Source organism: Triturus cristatus, chromosome 9 (genome assembly GCF_964204655.1).
Source record: "Triturus cristatus chromosome 9, aTriCri1.1, whole genome shotgun sequence".
Classification (NCBI taxonomy): domain Eukaryota; kingdom Metazoa; phylum Chordata; class Amphibia; order Caudata; family Salamandridae; genus Triturus; species Triturus cristatus.
This window is the reverse complement of record NC_140592.1, coordinates 1,264,596,701-1,264,619,539: the sequence shown is the minus strand read 5'-3', so window position 1 is coordinate 1,264,619,539 and position 22,839 is coordinate 1,264,596,701. Positions and strand designations below refer to the sequence as shown.

The 22,839-nt window shown below is 50.2% G+C and overlaps 2 protein-coding genes across 3 annotated transcripts in view; one reads left to right on the top strand and one right to left on the bottom strand.

Annotated features, from left to right (window-relative positions):
• NUBPL (NUBP iron-sulfur cluster assembly factor, mitochondrial) overlaps positions 1 to 17,184 on the bottom strand; it is a 106,972-nt gene extending 89,788 nt beyond the window's left edge. For both annotated transcript variants that reach the window (XM_085627407.1, XM_085627408.1), the window contains exon 1: positions 16,219 to 17,184. In XM_085627407.1, the coding sequence (XP_085483533.1) occupies positions 16,219 to 16,356 (138 nt within the window). In that variant the 5' untranslated portion in view covers positions 16,357 to 17,184. The remainder of the gene's footprint in view (positions 1 to 16,218) is intronic.
• A 12-nt stretch (positions 17,185 to 17,196) lies between these two features.
• The window catches only part of DTD2 (D-aminoacyl-tRNA deacylase 2), a 65,925-nt gene continuing 60,282 nt past the window's right edge, over positions 17,197 to 22,839 (top strand). Inside the window, exon 1 of the mRNA XM_085627410.1 lies at positions 17,197 to 17,331. The gene's annotated coding sequence lies outside the window, so the exon portion shown is untranslated. The remainder of the gene's footprint in view (positions 17,332 to 22,839) is intronic.

Genomic DNA, 22,839 nt, shown 5'->3' with positions numbered 1-22,839 from the left:
GACCAACAAAATAGAGATCGGCACTGAAGTTGGGAATAAATAACAAGTTTATTAATCACTCATGAGTGGGACCACATCCACACAACACTCTCAAGTGCTGCCTGGAGGTAGTACATTGAATTCACAGAACACAGGTCTTATATACAGGTTTTATGCAGTATAAGCATGTGAACAGATATAGGAAGAACATGTTTTAGAAATAGTTATCAGCCAACAAGGATAGATGAAAAACCACATGGTCAGCAAAGTGAGAGGGGAAGCAAAAATGCTTATGGCAGCAGTAAATGATTGACAGTCAACATCTATGACCAGGTGCACTGGCAGCTACAAGTATGTACATTTCTTTTAGCTGAGTAAGGAAGTCAACTAAAATAGATAGCACAGGCAGAAAAAGACGAGCAGCAGAGGACGGGAGAATTACGAAGGAAACTTAAATGGACACCACAGCCAAAATGGCTGTCGCTTATGCCAAGTAAAATATTACACGTTTTCCACAGATGGCTCTTTTGGCATAAACTAAGACATTTTCTTATGCTTAAAAAGGGGTACGATAAACATTATGTATATCAATCAGCATCATATCGCTGACTTCTCGGTCTATTGCTAAATGGGCATTTACATTTTGGACATTCGTTTTAGATGGTAGACAAGTAGTACAAGTGGAAATACAGAGAGAACAAAGCCTCGGCCCGCATTGGATACATAAACAACAAGAGAAGAGAATTGTAATAATTATGAACAAGGCCGATAGTATTTTTAAACCCCATACAGAAAATACACTTCAGAACCATCCAGCCCAAGTCCATGTTCCTGAGTGTTGATGTATCTCAATAGCTTTTTTGTGTAGTTTGGAGATGACCGCATATACAGAAGGTGAATTGTCCGGTGTGAAGACACAGCAGCTGGATCCGATGATACAGCATGCTCCACCTCGATCAGCCAGAATAACATTTAGAACAAGTCTATTCTGCAAAGCAACCATGCAGATCAATGCTTGTTCTTCTTTCAAGTTCCCTAAGGCTGCAGTTGTCTGATTGATCACTGCTTCCATTGTACTGGTGAGGCGACGGATCAGCTTACTGTTCTGTACTGGGCCAACAAAGAAGAAGAATCCTCTGTTAAAGTCTAAATTGTTCCCATGTGGTCTCTGTCTGGTCAACTACAGAGGCATTGATTGCACATTTTCCCTTACTACCAGCATGGTGATCGAACAATTGCAAATCTTGATGGTAGGATGGGGGAGCTAAAAACACAGGTAGTAGAAGGAAGGCTATGTAACAGATACCAGACCAGCCTGGATGTAGGAAGTAGTATGCCTTAGTTCCACAAACAAAATAAGTGCGACGTGATGCAAGGAAGCTGCTTCGGCCTCTCGCATATATCTGCAACACTGTAGTATAGTTACTGTGGCCCACTGGCACATCGCCTGTACTTTGTACACAAAGGCGGCCAGTGGTCATTACAACAGAGATAACAAGGGGTCCATTTCCTTTAGCCGACCTATAATTTGGATACATATAGTTTGTTGCTGCACTTCCTTTACTATATTCTTCCATTTCTAAAGCAGTCCCTTTTGCTTGTGGGTCCACATCTTCGTTGAGGTAACAGACTTTGTTCATTAGAGGCACATGGAAGTTTGAACCAAGCTGGGCATGAGCCATTGTGAGAGAATGGCAGCGGTGACAACAGGATTGCTTTTATGTTCTGAGGAGGAGGAATCTTGCCACAAACCCAACAGTTAATAGCATTACTTAGCTAGTGTGTCTGATGCAACATTTGAAGAAATGAATTGTTTCTCAGATTTTGCTGGTTTCCCTGTTCATGTTCCGGCAAATCAAAACGATGGTGCTCTTTTGCAGCAAGTGATGTAACAGTAATGTTAGGTAAGGAGGCTCCAGGCATTACTTCCTCCACTACCCACATTACAGTAGCGATGATGGCAGCAGTCAAAGTCAGACCAAGGATTCAGATTCTACTGCCGTTGCACGTTGTGGCAGCGATCTTCTTCTTAGGCGAGCTCATTTTCATCTGCAGACAACAAAATAGATGATGCCCTAAGGTCCTGGGCAGGTGTGGGTTTCTTCACTAACGTTGTGACGAGTAGTCACTAATAGGCTACCCCCCTTTGTAGTCAGTCTTTAACCACCCAGGACAGTGGCTCAAACAGTCTCTTTCTGCGCTGAAATGTCTTTCTTCCTGGATCGAAGCAGATATCTAGATGTACCAGGGATCGTGTGGTCCAGGAAGACTTCCTCTGGTCTTTCAGGTGACACAGCTCGTCCTTTCTCGGTGACCAGGATGTCAACACAGCAGGGCTCACGAAGTAAGAACTTCCCGCACCTGCTGATAAATAGAAGACAAGCTGTAAATTAACTGGGACAAATAGTCACTCATCAACATGTCTGGGGTACCTAATACTGGTGCAGAACAAAGGGCTTGGCGTAACTGTTGGAAGGCGCTCTGGCACTCAGCAGTCCATGGGAGGGGCATCGGAGTGTCTTTAGTCAAAAGGACCAACAAAGGTTTAATAATGTGTGAAAAAAACTGCCTACAAGAAGTGAAGCCAATCAGTGCACGGACATCCTTCTGAGTGCGGGGTACAGGAGTATCTAAAATAGTCTGAATGCGGTCTGGTGTAAGTGCACGTCCCTCCTTAGACAGGAGGTGACCTAAATAGGTAGCCTGCTGTCTACAATATTGCAATTTCTTTTGCGAGACTTTGTGATGATGGGAGGCAAGAAATGATAACAATAACAGTGTTCCTTCTTCACACTAGGTAAGGACGCCAGAGCAGCATCCTCATTGATAAGACAGGATCTCTCAGCCATTGGACAATTGTTATTTAAAATAACACGCACACCTTCTGGAGAACAACGTATTGTGGCACAAAAATATTTAAGCATATCGATACCCACAATGTTGTCCAGTGTGGTAGGGAAAAGCAAAAATGGACATGCTGCAGTGAATTTATCAAGCCTGAATTTAAGTGGCTGTGAAAGTGGGCTAGGTGTAAGTGTCCCATCGAATCCTATCGATGTTATTATTGTGCCGGACAGGGGAGCCCTAGGAACCAATCTTTTAGACAGAGCACTACGGGTAGCCCCTATATCAACCAAAAACCCATCAGTAGATCCCAAGACGCTTGCATCAACATAAGGACCCATTTGATCTACTGGCAACTCAACCGGCCCCTTACCCCATCCTAGGCATCCCTATGCATAATCGAAATCTGCAAGCGCATCAGCAGAATAATCAGACATTTGATATTGATTTTGTCTATCAAAAGTATTAGAGTAATTTGGTCCTTGTTCAACTGCTTCAAATTTGGGGCGACCTCCTGTTCCGCCTGTTTCCTGAATTACCTAGGCTTCCTCTCATACTTTCCCTTCCCCGCTGATACTGCTGACCTCGCAAAAAGGGTACTCAGAACACCAATGCCCAGTCTCTTTACAATAAGCACACTGATCAGGGGACAAATTTGCTTGAGGGAGAGGGGGCACTCCAGGTGTATACATTGCGCATCCGCCTCTTCCACCTCCCCTAAATGGTGGACCATATACTTGAACCAACATAACTTTTGTCTTTAATTCTTTCACCTTCTTATCCTCCCTGCCTTTTGCTTCCTGTTCCTGTCGCTCATAATATTGGGCCATGGTCAAAAGGGAAACTGGGGAAGACGTGGTCCAAGAACTCTCGCTGAACTTTAAGCGACTAGCTATTTCCGGTAACATATTAATGACAAATTTATCGACAAATAAATGTTTACCCGTATCATCTGCCAATGACTGACCACTAAAATCATGGAATGTTTCCTCAAACCTTGAAAAGAAATCAGAAATTGACTCATCCTTTTTCTGTTTACAGGACGCTAACGTAGTCCAATCTATTAGGGGGTATGAGAGTTTTCAACTTGGTCACAATAGCTTTAGGAAGATCTAATATCTCCTTCTGAGGTTTCTGCGCAGGCTCCCTTTCCCCATCTATTTGTTTTAAATGTTCCTAGGTATCACCATATGCTAAATTGTCATCTATTTTACGTATTGTTCTCCACATATCAGGGGACAAAATAAGTCCAAAGAACATATCAATATCTGGCAAGGTCATAGTGCAGGAGCTAGTGGCTCCTTCGACCTCCTCATAGAAGGTGGCAGGATTTTTCCGGGGGTGGGGCAAAGCAGCTTTAAGAGCCATCACATCAGCTCTACTCCAAGGAGTGTAAACCCAATTATATATAAAATATCCCTTTGCATCATCCGAAGTTTTATCATTATTGGTTCCCGTACCCTTCGGAGGAACATACAGGGGTGCAGCTTCAGGCATAGGTTTTATGGCAACTGTACTACTAACAGGTGTAACCACATCCACCGGAGCATCTACTTTTTTGCTGGGGACTGAACTGTTTCTGCACCTTTTTGTTTTCTACCTAATTCTTGCTCCTTTCGTAAACGCAATGTTGCGTCTCGTATTGTAACCACTCGTCTAAGCATATCAGATAGGTTTGAAAAAGGAAAAGTCCCCTCTGTTAATGGTTTGCAATCAGTGTTTATATCAGCTGGCTCTAGTTCCTGAGAAATTTGTCTACAATCAAATATTACCTCCCATGTGAATTTTTCTACAAAATAAAATTGCTCTGTATTTTTCCACTGTTGAACCATAGTTACAATGAGCGATGCAGCGTAAGACCGACGAGCCTCCTCCCTAGCAGCGGTTTTTAATTTATATTTTTCTGCTCTAGTCAAAGTAGAGCGAGTCTGTCGCCCATCTTGTTTATCTTGCTCTTTGTCATCTGAAGACAAATGCTCCTTATCAAAAACCTCATCCTCGGAGCACTTGGAGTGGGGAATTTATACGGGAGTGGGGGTCGATGTAATAGGATGCAGTCATCCTGAGGTTTATTAAATATGAGATAAATAGGGCACCTGATAGGGTACTTGCCATTTACCTCTAATCGACGTTCCCCATCTTCTTTTTCCAATTTCTTTTCTTTTCTTTATTTTAGCGCTTTTTTTGGGATATATCATTTTTCGTTGTTCTTTTTCAGCTATAACTTCTGCTCTCTTCACTCTCTCTCGTACTTCTTTCTCCCACATACGAACACAATCAAACATATCCAATTTTTCTCTTTCAAATAAACACTACTCTACATATTGAACCTTTTTAAAATCAAATGACCCATTCACAGGCCATTGTAGATAAGAATCTTTCTTTGTGTATTTGTTCCATAGTGTACTGTGGGAGCCGGCCTCGTGGCGTGGTCCTGTTTCCCCGCGCTAAGCCGCACGAGGTCCCATGCACCTCGGGGCTCCTCCATTTTGGACTATACGTCACTCCACGTGACCACCTGCGTGACCCTGCTTCACCCGGCCTCTGTCCCAGCGAGGCCCGACATCGAGGCGCCAACCCCTGGCCCGGGGGATACCACGTGAACCCTTCCCACTCCCGGCGGAGGGCAGTATCGATGGGACCCTCAACCGTCCTTCCACACCTAGGTGCCATCGCTCCACAGCTCTCTGGGGCCTGGCGCCTCTCCTGCTGGGCGTCTGGCCGCTCCCTACCCGGCTTCTCCGCCCCTCCGGGCGCAAGGGTCCGGACATCAAAGGGCTCCAGTCCTATATCTGGGGCGACCCGACAACAGGACAGTAGTTGTATCCTGGAGTCAAGAGCCCTGCTGATCGGATCGCGGCTGACCCTACGGAGGAAGACTCTGCCTGAAACTACCTGCTGAGCCCTGCTGACGACGTCGCGGCTACATCGTACTTACAAGACCTTCACGAACCTTTGGGGCCCTGCTGACGCCGTCGCGGCCCGACCTTGTGAACTTGCCATCAGAGCCCAGCTGACCTCGTCGCGGCTCGACCGAAGCGGACCTACCACCGGAGCCCTGCTGACTGTGTCGCGGCTCGACCCAAGCGGAACTACCACCCGAGCCCTGCTGACGCCGTCGCGGCTCTCCTCGTCCAAGCCGCTCTGAGACAGCATCCAAGGTCTGGCACAGAGCCCCCTCCCCCGTACCTGGTTGGTACTGAGACTGTCCCGCTACCCTATTCCTTTCGAGACATTGAGACTCTTACTGGATCCCTCGATCCCACTGTAAATATTGAACGTACTACTTTTTTGATGAAGAACCAAGTCAAGCAACCGATATTGAGTCCTGTGTGGTGGTGTTACTGGGCCTAGTACGATCATAGGAGAAGGACCTCCCTGCAGGGGCTTCTCAGCGGCGCTCGGCTATACTTGTGCGGTAGGAAGGTGCCCCGGAATAGTCTCCCCGACTCCCCGGTGGTCCTCCCTCCAACATTTGGTGGCCAGCGACGGGATCCGAGCCAGACGCAATCGTACAGGTAAGTAACGCACCCACTACCTGACCAGACGGAAAAAGAAAAAGGGAACCATGGACGGCCAAGAAGCAACCATGGCCGCAATCTTCCAGCTGGAAAAACTGGAAGAATACACCCACAAAGAACTCCAACAATTCTGCAAAGACAAAGGGATCGCAACCACAGGATTGGGCACCAAGGAAGAGATGCAGAAAGCCCTGAAAGCCTGGACAGAACCCGAGACCACTCCACCCCGAGCCGAAGGGACCTCGGCCCGGGACGGAAACCTGCCGACCCCAACCCCGACAGATGGGGGGCGAGCCGACCCAGAAACCAGCCTTTCCCCCGAAGAAATGCGAGAACGGGAGAGGGTCCGGACACACGAAATGGACCTCGCCCGACTCCGGCTGGACGGTGAGCTCCTACTGGCGGAGAAGAAGATAGCCTTGGAGCAACTACAGCTGCAAGAGGAAATCGAGGAAAAGAAACGGCGTCGGGAACTAGAGGAGAGACGGCTGACCCTCGAGCACGAGAGGAGCCTTAAGGAACTTGAACTCAAAGCTAAAACGGGAGAGACCAGCAACCCCGGAACCCGGGACGCTCTGCCCTTGACCGAGCCAAAGGTTCACATCCCCAAGGATGTCGTCAAAGAGTACTATAAAAATGACGACATCCAGCAATGGTTCCGAGCGTACGAAGTAGCCATGACCTCCCATCGGGTACCCCGGAAGGATTGGGGTGCCGGCCTATGGGGGAGGTTCCTCAGCGAAGGCCGGGATACCCTGCTGCAACTCCCCGACGCGGTGATGACATCATACGACCACATGAAGGAAGCCCTACTCACACGCTACGGACTATCAGCCGAGATGTACCGGCAGCGCTTCCGGAACTGCAAGAAACTCCCCGGTACCACATGGGTCGAATACGTGGACTTCTTCAGCCGAGCGTTGGAAGGTTGGATAAAAGGAAGCAAGGTCACCTCATACAATGAACTGTTCGACCTCATTGTCTGGGAGCACCTCGCCAACAACTGCTTTGTTGAACTAAGGCAACACCTACTGGACAGTAAACTGACCGAGCCCCGGAAGCTCGCCGCCGAAGCAGACCGATGGGTCAACACCCGGGTCCCCCGGAACCCAGTGGGGGACTATCCACGGAGTACCACGGGACCTTCCCGCCAGCGAGGCGGAGGAGGGGGGTCCCACCGCAATCGAGAATTCCCGGCCGGGCCGCCCAGAAGCCCGCCACGAGGTCAAGCCACCAACCACACTTCCCCGACCCAGGGCCGAAGGGGGACCCCTATCGCACGGCCTGGACCACGACCGACAGTGACCTGCTTTGGCTGTTGCGTCTCGTATTGTAACCACTCGTCTAAGCATATCAGATAGGTTTGAAAAAGGAAAAGTCCCCTCTGTTAATGGTTTGCAATCAGTGTTTATATCAGCTGGCTCTAGTTCCTGAGAAATTTGTCTACAATCAAATATTACCTCCCATGTGAATTTTTCTACAAAATAAAATTGCTCTGTATTTTTCCACTGTTGAACCATAGTTACAATGAGCGATGCAGCGTAAGACCGACGAGCCTCCTCCCTAGCAGCGGTTTTTAATTTATATTTTTCTGCTCTAGTCAAAGTAGAGCGAGTCTGTCGCCCATCTTGTTTATCTTGCTCTTTGTCATCTGAAGACAAATGCTCCTTATCAAAAACCTCATCCTCGGGGCACTTGGAGTGGGGAATTTATACGGGAGTGGGGGTCGATGTAATAGGATGCAGTCATCCTGAGGTTTATTAAATATGAGATAAATAGGGCACCTGATAGGGACTTGCCATTTACCTCTAATCGACGTTCCCTATCTTCTTTTTCAATTTCTTTTCTTTTCTTTATTTTAGCGCTTTTTTTGGGATATATCATTTTTCGTTGTTCTTTTTCAGCTATAACTTCTGCTCTCTTCACTCTCTCTCGTACTTCTTTCTCCCACATACGCACACAATCAAACATATCCAATTTTTCTCTTTCAAATAAACACTACTCTACATATTGAACCTTTTTAAAATCAAATGACCCATTCACAGGCCATTGTAGATAAGAATCTTTCTTTGTGTATTTGTTCCATAGTGTACTGTGGGAGCCGGCCTCGTGGCGTGGTCCTGTTTCCCTGCGCTAAGCCGCACGAGGTCCCATGCACCTCGGGGCTCCTCCATTTTGGACTATACGTCACTCCACGTGACCACCTGCGTGACCCTGCTTCACCCGGCCTCTGTCCCAGCGAGGCCCGACATCGAGGCGCCAACCCCTGGCCCGGGGGATACCACGTGAACCCTTCCCACTCCCGGCGGAGGGCAGTATCGATGGGACCCCCAACCGTCCTTCCACACCTAGGTGCCATCGCTCCACAGCTCTCTGGGGCCTGGCGCCTCTCCTGCTGGGCAATCGAGAATTCCCGGCCGGGCCGCCCAGAAGCCCGCCACGAGGTCAAGCCACCAACCACACTTCCCCGACCCAGGGCCGAAGGGGGACCCCTATCGCACGGCCTGGACCACGACCGACAGTGACCTGCTTCGGCTGTCAGCAGACCGGCCACTATGCGAGCGACCCGGCCTGCCCCATGAACCGACGGAACGGGACCACTGGGCCCCCTCCCCGACAAATAGCCGCCGCAGCCCTGGGGGAGGGAGAAGACGAGGAGGAAAACCACGACGACGGGTCCCCCGAGTGGGAACCAGCTGCCATGTCGCTTGTATGCCTAGGCTCCCGAGAAATGGTGCCCCGAGCCGCCATCCCAAGCAACACCCAGAAGTACCAACAGTGGGTCACCATCAATGGACGACGGGCCGAGGCCCTCCGGGACACTGGGGCCAGTGTGACCGCTGTCCGCTGCCACCTGGTGACCCCCGAACAAATCCTGCCGCATGTCCTCTGCCCAGTCCGGACCGCGGACAACACCGAGAGCATGTGCCGGATGGCCAGGATCCCCTTCGAGTGGGGAGGAGTGTCCGGCACCCTAAAAGTGACTGTCCGCGACGACGCCCCAGTGGACTGCCTCCTGGGGAATGACCTAGAGAGCTCACCCTGGGCCCAGGTAGAACGCCGAGAGCATCTGGGGATGCTAGGACTGCCCGAGTGGGCCTGTGCCACCACCCGGTCCATGACCGCCCAACCAGCCGCTGCCACGGCCCCAGACAAGCCGACGGGCCCCGAACTATCACCCTCCTCCGGCACGGAGGAACCTGACGAGGAGGCCGGGCCACCCGAACTTTCTCCCGACGAGGCCGCCTCCCTCAGCGAGATCCCCGAGCTAGCCCAGTGGCGCCACGACGGGGGCCCCACCCGCGAACAATTCCAGAAAGAGCAGAAGGCCTGCCCGTCCCTCGAGGGGGCCCGACAGCAAGCGGCCGCCCAGGCTGCGGGGGACCCCACGGGAACCCACTGGGTCTATTGGGACAATGATTTATTGTATAGCGAGCAGAAAGTCGCCGAACTAGGGGCCGGCCGGGTGCTGGTGGTACCCCTCCGATTTCGAGAGTTCCTCCTGAACCTGGCACATGACGTGCCTCTCGCCGGACACCTCGGGCGGGACAAAACTTACAGCCGCTTAGTGACTCATTTCTATTGGCCCCGAATGAAAAGGGACGTGGACCATCACTGCCGGTCCTGCCCGACCTGCCAAGCTAGCGGGAAGACTGGGGGGCGAGTGAAAGCCCCCCTCCAACCATTTCCAGCCGTCCACACCCCGTTCGAACGAGTGGAAATCGACATCGTGGGGCCCCTCGACCCCCGAACCGCCCTGGGGCACCGCTTCATCCTGGTACTGGTCGACCACGCCACACGATACCCCGAGGCCATCCCACTCCGCACCGTGACAGCTCCAGTGGTAGGCCGGGCCCTGATGGGCATCTTCTCCAGGGTGGGGTTCCCCCGAGAAGTGGTGAGCGACAGGGGTACGAACTTTATTTCGAAGTACATGAGATCCCACTGGCAACAATGTGGGGTCACCTATAAATTCACTACCCCTTACCATCCCCAGGGGAACGGACTGGTCGAGCGGTTCAACAGAACCCTGAAGGGGATGATCAAGGGCCTGGAAGAGCCCCTGAGGAGGAGATGGGATGTCCTGCTGCCCTGCCTCTTGTTCGCCTATCGGGAGGTACCACAGAAATCCCTGGGCTTCAGCCCCTTCGAACTGTTGTATGGGCACCCCGTCCGAGGGCCCCTCAGCCTGGTTAAGGAGGGCTGGGAGGCGGCCGTCCAAGATGCCCCCCCCCCCGACGTCTACCGGTACCTCCTGACCCTGCGGAACCAGACTCGGAAGTTCCGGGCCCTGGAAGAAGCCAACCTCGAAGCCAGCCAAGAAGACATGAAACGCTGGTATGACGAAAATGCCTCAGCCATCGAGTTCGAGCCGGGCCAGCAAGTCTGGGTCATGTTGCCCGTGGACCCCTGCGCCCTGTAGGACAAGTGGACCGGGCCCTTCAAGGTAGTTGAGAGGAAGAGCCCCGTCACCTACCTGGTCGACATGGAGTCCCCGAGGAACCCCCTCCGGGTCCTGCACGCCAACCGGCTCAAGCCCCACTTTGCCCGAACTGAACTAAGCCTACTGCTGGCTACCGACGATGGGGGCGAAAGTGACTCCGAGCCCCTACCAGACCTCCTGGGGTCCTCGGGCCAAGACGGCTCCATGGAGGGCATCCGCCTCTCCGCCACCCTGACACAAGAACAGCGCCATGACTGCCAGAAGCTGCTGCAACCCTTCGCTGCCCTCTTCTCTCTCACGCCCGGGGTGACCCCCTGGTGCGTCCACGATGTGGACACAGGGGACAGCCCCCCTGTACGACACTGCGCTTACAGAGTACCTGACCGAGTCCGAATCTGCATACAGACCGAGGTCGCCAAGATGCTCGCCCTCGGAGTCATCGAGCCTTCCGACAGCCCGTGGGCCAGCCCGGTAGTCTTGGTGCCGAAGGCCGCCGCCCCCGGCACGGCCCCCGAACTCAGATTCTGTGTCGACTACCGGGGCCTGAACGCAGTCACCAAGACCGATGCCCACCCCTTGCCACGAGCCGACGAGCTGATCGATCGCCTAGGGGCCGCCCGCTACCTAAGCACCTTTGATCTCACCGCTGGGTACTGGCAGATCAAGCTCACTCCCGGCGCCCAGGAACGATCCGCCTTTTCCACCCCCGATGGGCACTACCACTTTCGGGTAATGCCCTTCGGTATGAAGAACGCCCCAGCGACCTTTCAGAGGCTAGTAAACAAGGTCCTGGCCGGACTAGAAGCCTTCAGCGCGGCCTACCTCGACGACATTGCCGTCTTCAGCGACCACTGGGCCGCGCACTTAGGACACCTCGGGGAAGTCCTGGCCGCTCTCCAAAGAGCCGGGCTCACCATTAAGGCCAGTAAATGCCAGATCGGTCAAGGATCTGTGACCTATCTGGGCCACCAGGTGGGGAGTGGCCAGGTGGCGCCCCTCCAGTTAAAAGTCGACGCCATCCAGGCGTGGGAGCCCCCCACAACCCAAACCGCTGTCCGGGCCTTCCTAGGCCTCACAGGCTACTACCGACGATTCATCAAGGATTATGGCAGCATTGTGGGCCACCTCACGGAGCTCACTTCAAAGAAACAGCCCAAGGCGGTGCACTGGACGCCCCGCTGTCAGACCGCTTTTGATGCTCTCAAGGCGGCCATGTGCACTGCCCCTGTGCTACAGGCCCCTGACTACAGCAAGGAATTTGTAGTCCAGACCGATGCCTCGGAGTACGGAATCGGGGCGGTCCTCTCCCAGGTGGACACCAAGGGCCTCGACCGACCTGTGGCCTTTATCAGCCGCCGACTGCTGCCGCGGGAACAGAGGTGGAGCACCATCGAGCGGGAGGCCTTCGCCGTGGTATGGGCTCTCAAGAAGCTCCGGCCCTACCTGTTCGGCACCCACTTCAAGGTCCAAACTGACCACCGGCCCTTGCGGTGGCTCATGCAAATGCGGGGCGAGAACCCCAAGCTGTTGCGCTAGTCCATCTCGCTGCAAGGGATGGACTTCACTGTGGAACACCGGCCCGGCAACGACCACGCCAATGCTGACGGCCTGTCCCGATTCTTCCGCCTCGGCGAGGAGAACCCCCAAGGAGATGGGTGACTCTCCCTGCCTTCAGCTGGGGGGGGACACATGTGGGAGCCGGCCTCGTGGCGTGGTCCTGTTTCCCCGCGCTAAGCCGCACGAGGTCCCATGCACCTCGGGGCTCCTCCATTTTGGACTATACGTCATTCCACGTGACCACCTGCGTGACCCTGCTTCACCCGGCCTCTGTCCCAGCGAGGCCCGACATCGAGGCGCCAACCCCTGGCCCGGGGGATACCACGTGAACCCTTCCCACTCCCGGCGGAGGGCAGTATCGATGGGACCCCCAACCGTCCTTCCACACCTAGGTGCCATCGCTCCACAGCTCTCTGGGGCCTGGCGCCTCTCCTGCTGGGCGTCTGGCCGCTCCCTACCCGGCTTCTCCGCCCCTCTGGGCGCAAGGGTCCGGACATCAAAGGGCTCCAGTCCTATATCTGGGGCGACCCGACAACAGGACAGTAGTTGTATCCTGGAGTCAAGAGCCCTGCTGATCGGATCGCGGCTGACCCTACGGAGGAAGACTCTGCCTGAAACTACCTGCTGAGCCCTGCTGACGACGTCGCGGCTCCATCGTACTTACAAGACCTTCACGAACCTTTGGGGCCCTGCTGACGCCGTCGCGGCCCGACCTTGTGAACTTGCCATCAGAGCCCAGCTGACCTCGTCGCGGCTCGACCGAAGCGGAGCTACCACCGGAGCCCTGCTGACGCCGTCGCGGCTCTCCTCGTCCAAGCCGCTCTGAGACAGCATCCAAGGTCTGGCACAGAGCCCCTTCCCCCGTACCTGGTTGGTACTGAGACTGTCCCGCTACCCTATTCCTTTCGAGACATTGAGACTCTTACTGGATCCCTCGATCCCACTGTAAATATTGAACGTACTACTTTTTTGATAAAGAACCAAGTCAAGCAACCGATATTGAGTCCTGTGTGGTGGTGTTACTGGGCCTAGTACGATCATAGGAGAAGGACCTCCCTGCAGGGGCTTCTCAGCGGCGCTCGGCTATACTTGTGCGGTAGGAAGGTGCCCCGGAATAGTCTCCCCGACTCCCCGGTGGTCCTCCCTCCAACATGTACTGTACATTATGGAAGAAATACCATATTTAACATACATGTCTTTATTAGGTGTCCCCTCTGGGGGAGCCGGCTGACTTTTTTTTTTTCTCAAACTTAATTTGGTACCACCAGTGCAGCAACACCACCTACGGAGTGTGCTGAGAACAGGCATGTTTCACCAAAAATGTGTAAAATATTATCACTTCAAATACTTCAAAAGGAGAAAAATCTCCACATTACCTGCCTTCAATTTTTGCAAAAAGTGAATGACAAATCCAAACCAAAAGACCTAGGCCAAACAAATCAAGAGTGCCGCTTCAGCGACCTTACCAAACAGAAGTCTCCAACTTCTACCTGCCGATCCCTGGTTGACCTAATGGTCACTGCAAAATTACGCCAAAGAAAACCCCAGTCGAGACTGGCACTACCTGGAGGGTCAAATCGGGAAAACCGGAAAAGTCACGTCGGCCTGCAAAGACAAAGGTCTCTTTGTGCAGTGCGCTTCCTCAGTGAAATTTCGATCTTACGTCAAGACCACTCCTTCGGGCGGCCACGTCTCCGATGGGGTCCCACGACGGGCGCCAACTGTAGAAATTTACCTTTTTCGGGGTACACTGGTGCAGGGTCACCCTTTTGTCCATGGGTCCAGAGACCAACAAAATAGAGATCGGCACTGAAGTTGGGAATAAATAAGTTTATTAATCACTCATGAGTGGGACCACGTCCACACAACACTCAAGTGCTGCCTGGAGGTAGTACATTGAATTCACAGAACACAGGTCTTATATACAGGTTTTGTGCAGTGTAAGCATGTGAACAGAAATAGGAAGAACAAGTTTTAGTTATCAGCAAACAAGGACAGATGAAAAACCACATGGCCAGCAAAGTGGGAGGGGGAGCAGAAATGCTTATGGCAGCAAAAGAGACTACACGAAGAGCGGTCCTTGAGGAAAGCAAGCCTACAGTCCGCGCCCATATAATGGTAAAGACAGTAGAAGGTATGGAACCGTACCTTGCCCTCATACATAATGCACAGGACAGGTTCCTAATTACACGATTTAGGTTCAACCTTCTACATCACCTACTGGCTGACACGCTTGGTTTTACTGTCACAGTCGAACAGAGGGGTACCTGCGGCTGCGACAATAGGTCTCCGCAGGATACCCTTCATTTCGTTTTACTATGCCCTTTTTATTCGATACCTAGACGTAAATACTTAGAAAGGATTCTCAAACAAATGAAGTTTAGACATGCTAAGGTCGCTCTTTTATATTTACAAAGATCTGAGAACCCACTAGCACTGGCTTGTACTTTAAATTTTATCAAAGTTGCAATAAGACTCAGGAACACCAGAGGACTTCCTTGAATGAACTGTGAATTTGGAACGAATTGATGATAATGGTCTCTGTGTAGTTACTGGATTTGTAATGAACTGAATGTTGTTTTTTAATTGTATATTTGTACTTTTATGATATTTTTTAAATATCGAATAAAGGAATTGAAAAAATTGCTTATGGCAGAGTAAATGATTGACAGTCAACATCTATGACGAGGTGCACTGGCAGCTACAAGCACGTACATTGCTTTTAGCTGAGTCAGATAGGCAACTAAAATAAATAGTACAGGCAGAAAAAGACGAGCAGCAGAGGACGGGAGAATTACGAAGGAAACTTGAATGGACACCACAGACAAAATGGCTGTCGCTTATGCCAAGTAAAATATTACACGTTTTCCACAATAACACAATAGTACATTATCAATAGCAATTACCAAATAGCGATTTGCAAACAATCACTATTTGGTAATCGCTAATACAAATTTTAGTACATTCAGCCCCTGGTCCTGAACCTGACCCGCGTTCTAACGCAGTCGGCCTTAAGCCTTAACCTTGTATCGGGTTATGTGCAACAAGAGGACAGTGATTGGCACTTAATGATTTTTGGTGCTTTTAGAACCTAAAAACATTCATAACTCCGGTTCTATTCACTGGATTTTTGTTGAGCTGATTTAACTTTATTTATTAAAATGTACTCTATTCTTCGAAATTGGTTTGGGATTTTTCTTGTGTTATGTTTTGACATTGTGTCTGAGTACTGTATAAATACTTTACACATTGCTTCTAAATTAAACCTGTCTGCTCTGTGCCCTATCTACCAGGGGATTGAGCTCTGATTATTTAGTGACTTTAGTGAGTCACCCTGACAAGTACTGTGGTTATTATTTGAGGTGAGCACTAATACCTCTCAACTAGTTTCACATCTTCTCACACAAAGATAAAACCTTATAGGTACACAGGAGTGTTGCTGGCCACTCTTCTCCACTCCAACTGACAACTCACCGTCAACACGATCATGCACTCCACCACTTTCTAGCCCCAAATATTCCATACACACAAACACATTGTAAATTCGCACTCATGAGCGGCAAGCTCTACAGTGGTGGGTGGAAGGGAATCACACAAACACCTCTGTAGCAGGGCGGCATTGCCTAGACATTGATTTTGACAAAATCTGAACATGGTAGTTTGGTCTGCGCTAAAGGTTGATGTAAGGGATGACTATAGAGATGCGCTCCCTCATCTTAGTTCATAAACCAACAACAGTCAACTATGGTTTATTGACGGTCTGCTAAATTTTTTACTGCACATTTGAACAGGGTTTAAGCCACGCTGTGCAGAGACATGCCAAGGTGACAGCTATGGAACATCACTAACATAGCACGTGCAACTCTTACTTACCTTGAGCCGACACTGCCTCAGAGTCTGGATCTGAAGAGCACATTTGTTGAAGGACAGCAGCCCCTGGGATAATGGAATATGTGTCTGGAAGTGAGCCAGACCAATCTGAAGACACTGGGACAAATGTCTTGCTGCCATCCCTCATCCAACTACATCCCAATTCATGGAAGGCACGAGACTGACCCTTTAGAAGTCCCTACACTGTCACAAAGCTGTGCACATCTCACAGCGGTTTGCACCTAGAATTGCATTGTTGAAAATTGCACATCCGTGGCTGAAGATCCCTTTGAAACGCTAAATAAAATAGACCAAGTATGAGTGATCGTAGACAGCAGTAAAATCAGAGTAAATTTCCACCTTGAGACTGTGAGGTCTTTATAGCTTTAGACAATTACTGAATCTGTAAAGTAAGTGAGAGGCCATTGGGAATATCACCGTAAGTCTGCTGCTGGCACGGCCCATGCACGCACACGACCTCAGTGACTCTGGAGGTTATTCTACATGGTGCTCTGTGCACACGTGCTCCTTCGCTGTCACTACTGTAAATACCCTATGTGAGCCCCTTATCCTGCTCTGAACGCTGTTCGACGATCTCTTCCTGATATTAAACCTTGTGTTTCGCACCCACGCTTCGATAAAACCGCGTTCGCTTTTCAGTGTATACTATAAACTGATGTAGTTCCGGGGGAGGGGTCCAAGGCTTACAGCCAATCAGCGAGGCGGAACAACATATCTGTTTGGAGTTTATTCTGAAAATCGTGGGTTAATTGGAGAAAGCCTTGGCCCGTGATTGGCTCCTGGCTTCTTGTCATTTGTCCTTTGGCACTTTATAATCTCGACAATGTCCCGTTACCCTACATTGGATAGGAGTTTGCCTGTGAGGTTTAACAGTGAATAGCGAAACACGATGTACTGAGTCGTAGGATTGGCTGAGGGCAGCGCCTGTCAGTTTCTCATTGGCTGTTTGCTCCAGAGACACGCCTGCAGAAAAGCCGGGTGTTTACGCCACGTTTGTGTTCTGTTTTTTGTGCTAAAGTCGAAGTTCCCGGGGTAAACTAACCCGTTCTCGGGAGCCCGGGCTGCTGGCAGCCGGAAGTGACAGCTTCGGGGTTGGTGAGTAGACTCGACCCCGAATGAAGGGGCCCTACATTGAATCGACTGCTCCAATCGGCAGTTTCTGTTTCCTGATGCGCTGCTGAGAGCCGTCCGGGCGGGTTCACGCAATTAATAGACATAGAAAGGGAACTAAAGAACCCGAGAGCTATAAGAGAAATGAACAAGCATTGGCATAGCCAATAGGTCTCGCCTTTGGAACCTTATAAGTGTTTAGCCATGCAACAGTTGCATAACTTATTACTTATAAGGTTCCAAAAGCGAGACTTATTGGCTATGGCCGCGAAAATGATCGCGATCACGATCAAACATCAAAGAGGCCGTGCGGCCGCGAAAGCGAAAGTAATCACGGTAAAGCGCGGCGCTCGTGCCCTAGCTCCAGGCTGGCCTGATTGCACTTTTTTGAGCCCTCTCAATAAGTCTCGCCAGATTAGCGCATGCGTTGGGTCAGGCGAGACCTAAAAATGACCTAGTTAACATGATGGGAAATGGAAAGTTTCCTAGCTAACAAGAAGGAAAGTTTCAATTCTATTAAGGAGTGTGGATTATGCATATCTTTCTCCACTTTATTTGCATAGCAACATTTAAAGAACATAAAATAAACAAGCATTGGCATTGCCATTAGTTCTCGCCTTTGGGACCTTATAAGTGTTTAGCCATAGCTATTGGCACATGTGGAGGATGGTTGCACTTGAGGCATGATATCCTCAAGCCTGCCATCTACCTGGACAGCCTTGGAAGCCATAGCCCCCCTTATTTGAGTGAGCCCTGAAAGCAGTGGTATCGATGCTGGCCTCAGCCATGACCCATCCCTACCCACCTGGCTTTGAGGACACCGCTTTGAATCGTTTCTTGGTGGCAATCAACAGTTGCCGTTCCCCTGGAGGTTAAACCTCCATTGTCATGTCCTCATAGGCCTTTAGACACCTGGCCAGACACAACTTGGGGGCCTCTGGAAAAGCTGGATAAGATACTGACCTGGTACTCGTCTTTGTCCTCCTGGAGATGGTGAAGCTGACCCCCTCAGGGGTAAAGATCCTAGCTGATAGGTCTAAGGCTTGCACGTCTGAATGTCTCTTACAAGAAATAAGACAGAGGAGCATAGCCAGCTTCACTGAGATCTCCTTCCTAAAAAGGTACTGGTTGTCTTGCCAGGAGGATAACAGGCTTAAGACCAAATTGACGTCCCAGAGGCCCGAGTACTGAGGCTCAGGGGGACGAGTAATCCTGATGCCTTTGAGAAGTTTACTCACCCAAGGATGTTCACCCACTGGAGTATTGTTCACCGGCACATGGCCCGCTGAAATAGCTGATCTGAATGAGTTAATGGTGCAGTGTGCCATTTCCTCCTCTAAGAGCTCCTCAAGGAAATTCAAAATGCCAGTAACACTGGTACCCACAGGATCCAGGTGTCTCTCCACACACCAACGAACCCATCTCCTCGATGTCGATCTGTACCTCTTGGTAGTTCCTGGAGCCCACGCCTGTTGGATGAGGAACTCAGCTCCCTGCGAAAACCTGACATCCTTTCAACATCACCTAAAATCCTCCATGCCATGACAGGACAATGGCCCTGAAGAACCCTAGGATGTAGATGGCTCAGGGTAGCCATCAGAATCTCGGGAAACGATGGCAGTAGCACCGGAGCAGCCCACCCTAGTTCCAGGAGAGAAGGGAACCATGCTTGTGATCGCCATACTGGTGTGATCGGTACCAGAGACGCTCGCTGATGCCTGACTTGAGCTGCCACTCTCTAAATTAGGAGAAAGGGTGGAAAGGCGTAAGCTTGATCCATCGACCAGTCCTGGAAGAAGGCATCCACGGCCCCTGCTCCCGGGTCCGGTCTCCAGCTGACGTAACGGGGAAGCTGTGTGTTCCATCTGGAATAAAAAAAGTCCACCTGGCAAGGCCCCGATCGCTCCATCAAGCCAGAAAGTCCCTCTGGTTGAGCCTCCAATCGCTGGCATCCTTTAGGTACCTGAAATTCCAGTCCGCCACTGAGTTCAGAGCTCCCGGAAGTTTCTCTGCTGTCACTGAAATTTGCAGTTGCAGGCAGTATTGCCAGAAATCCTTGGCTAGTTCCGCCAGACCTTGTGAGCTGGTCCCGCCCAGCTGGTTGATAAACTGGACTGCTGTGTTGTTCATTCTAAAGAGTACACAGCACATTACCTTGTCCCTTTTAAGTGATCAAATAGCAAACGTTCCCGCTAGAAGTTCTAGTCATTTGATGTGTAGGCTCAATTCTTCCTCTGTCCATCTGCCTCCCATGGAGATCGAGCCGCATCTGGCTCCCCAGCCAAGGTGACTGGCTTCCAATTCTATTACTAGGTCCAGACAGGAGCCGAAAATCGCCTGCCCATTCCATGCCTCCATGTGGTCTATCCATCACTGAAGATCCTTCTTGGCCTCCAGGGTCGGTGACACCAATTCTGAATACGTAAAACCACTCCGAAGATTAGCCACCTTCAGCCTTTGCAGGGCCCTGTAATGGAGTGGCCCCTGGAAATGGCCTGTATCGAGGAAGAAAACCCAACAATCCTGGCCAACTGCCGCAGGGAGATCCTGTCCCGCCTGAGAACCTTTTCAGCTGCTTCTTGAGCTTGCTTATTCTTCTGGTCTGGCGCTCTGGAGTCCATGCGAAAGCCCAGAAATGTCATGCTCTGCTGGGGAATCAAATTTGACTTCTGTTGGTTGATGACAGAGCAAGGTAATGGTGGTGTCCAGGTGAGACACCAGATGATCGCATGATTGATCCATCAGGTGGATATCGTCAAGGTAGATTATCAACCGGATGCCCAATGTCCAGAGATGTTCCACCACAGGTTTGAGGAGCTTCGTAAAGCACGATGGTGCTGATGACAAACCGAATGGGAGGGTCCGAAACTCTAAGATTTGCCCTTTCTATTCAAATTGGAGAAACCTGTAATGAGTCGGAAAAATGGGGACTGGTAGGTAGGCGTCCTTGAGGTCTAGACGTGCCAACAAATCGCCCTGGAGCAGCATGTCCCTGAGGAGATGGATCCCCTCCGACTTGAAATGGTAGTGAACCAGCCATTCGTTGAAGGATCTGATGTTGATCATGGGACAGAAGCCCTTGTCTTTTTTGTCCACCAGAAAGAGATTGCTGAGGAAGCTTAGGGGTGGAGAGCGGATGCTTGTATTGCGCCCCTGATCAGTAGGTCCTGTACCTCTTGATCGATCAGAAGCAAATCCTGTGCAGAGAAAAACAGTGGGCGGGGCCTTAATGACTGGACAGGAGTTCCATAAAACTCTATGTGGTACCCCTGCACAGTCTCAAGCACCCATTGATCTGATGTAATTTCCCCCCACTTGTGCGTGAACAAACACAGTCTCCCCCCCCCCTCAGCCGGAGAGTAAAAGAAAGGATGGGGCTTACCATTTATTTATTTATTTATTTGCGGGTTTATATAGCGCTAGAATCGACTCCAATGGAGTATCTCTGCGCTTTGGGTCGGGTTTTCAGCTGATCAGTAGCAAACAAGGGAGGGCTGGCCTAAATGTCATTTTTAAACAGAAGAGTTTTAAGTTGTTTCCTGAATTTCAAATGTTCGGGACATAGTCTTAGAGTTAGCGGGAGACTGTTCCACAATGTAGGTCCCACCACTGATAATGCTTTGCCACCATGTCTAGCCTTCTTGGCACGAGGCACTACCAACAAATGACCATTGCTGGATATAAGGGTCCTGGTAGGGGTATAAGGAATACATTTATTTTCCAGGTATAGGGGACCTTGCCCATTTATGCTTTTGTGAATCAGGCAGCATATTTTAAACTTAGTACGTTGACGGATTGACAGCCAATGCAACTTTTCTAAAAGAGGCTTTGAAGCTGTTCTTGGAGGGGCATTAAGGACCAGTCGAGCCGCTGTATTTTGAATAACCTGTAGTTTGGCCAACACTCCCTCATTTGCTGAGAGGAGCAGGCCATTACAATAATCCAGCCGACTCAAAACAAGAGCCTGCACCAAGGTCCTTCTGGAGGAATCCGGCAACAAAGGGAAAACCTTACGCAGCAGGCCAATAGTATAAAAACATACGCCTGCGATGTAGTGGGTATGCTGCTTTAATACTAAATCCTGATCAAGACGTACCCCAAGATTTTTAACGACCTGCTTAGGTTCAGGAACCATACCCAGATCAGAGGGCCACCAATCGGGGGACCACAGTACCTTGGCTTCTCCAAACAACATAATCTCTGTTTTGCTGACATTGCATTGTAGGTAGTTGGAGGACATCCATTGTCCTACAGCCTTCATGCCTGCCGAGAAAGAGTTCTTAGTTTCCGTCGTAAGGGTTTTGAAGGGGAAGAGGAGCTGCGTGTCATCAGCATAGGACACAGGAATGAAACCAAATTTGCGCATCACTCTTGCCAGGGGTGCCACATAGATGTTAAAAAGTGTAGGGCTCAGACAGGAGCCCTGTGGCACCCCTTTCGTTATTTCTACTTCCCTGGAACGGTACGTACCCATGGTGACAGTCTGAGTACGGCCAGTAAGAAAACTCCTCAACCAGGCAAGGGCTTTGTTCTTAACTCCTATGTTCGACAACCGGTCAACAAGAATGTTATGTGACACGGTGTCGAACGCTGCTGACAAGTCAAGCAAAACTAAGATTACCGAATAGCCTTTATCTTGAAGCATATGTAGATCGTCTACCACAGACAAAAGAGTAGACTCCGTGCTGTGTTTTGGCCTAAACCCAGATTGTGAATAGTCAAGGCCACCCACATCTTCAACGAAGCCGGACAGAAGTCTGTTGACATATTTTTCTGTCAATTTCCCCAGAAAAGGGAGCAGTGAGATAGGTCTTAAATTGGCAAGTTCAGTCCAAGGGATGGTGGTATTTTTCCTGATGGGCCTTACCAGCGCACGCTTCCATTCCTTGGGGACAGAACCCGAATCAAGAGATAAATTAACAAGCCTTTGAATTATGGGACCTAGTTGTTCAGAAAGAATAGGCATAAGTCTGGCGGGTATAATATCATCCGGACTACCACTTTTAATCTGTGTCATCAGTGCTAATAAATCCGAAGAGGAAATGGAGGGAAAAGTGTCTAAAAAATGTACATTGAGCATATGTTCAGTATCTCTAAAACATGGCAAGAGTCAATAGTAGTATTGGCATTATTAGAGTTGACTATTTTCTCATAGATCCTGTCTATTTTATTAGAAAACAAAGACGATATTTGGTCACAGAGCTGTTGAGATGCTAATTCAGAGCTTTCACAAGCAGCCGGTTTGACGAAAGACTGTAAAACCTGATAGAGAACCCTCGAGGAATTCTCTGCCGCAGCAATTTGAGATGCTATATGGGTTTTTCGTGCCCCACGAATGGCTTTATGATAAGTAGACAGAGAAGCCCAATATTGCTTCCTATCGTTCTCCTGATGGGAGGTTCTCCATTTTTTCTCCAACTTCCTAGAGGCCTGTTTTAAAATTCTAAGATCATCAGAGAACCAGATCTCTTGTTTGTTGGCAGCCCGTGGTTT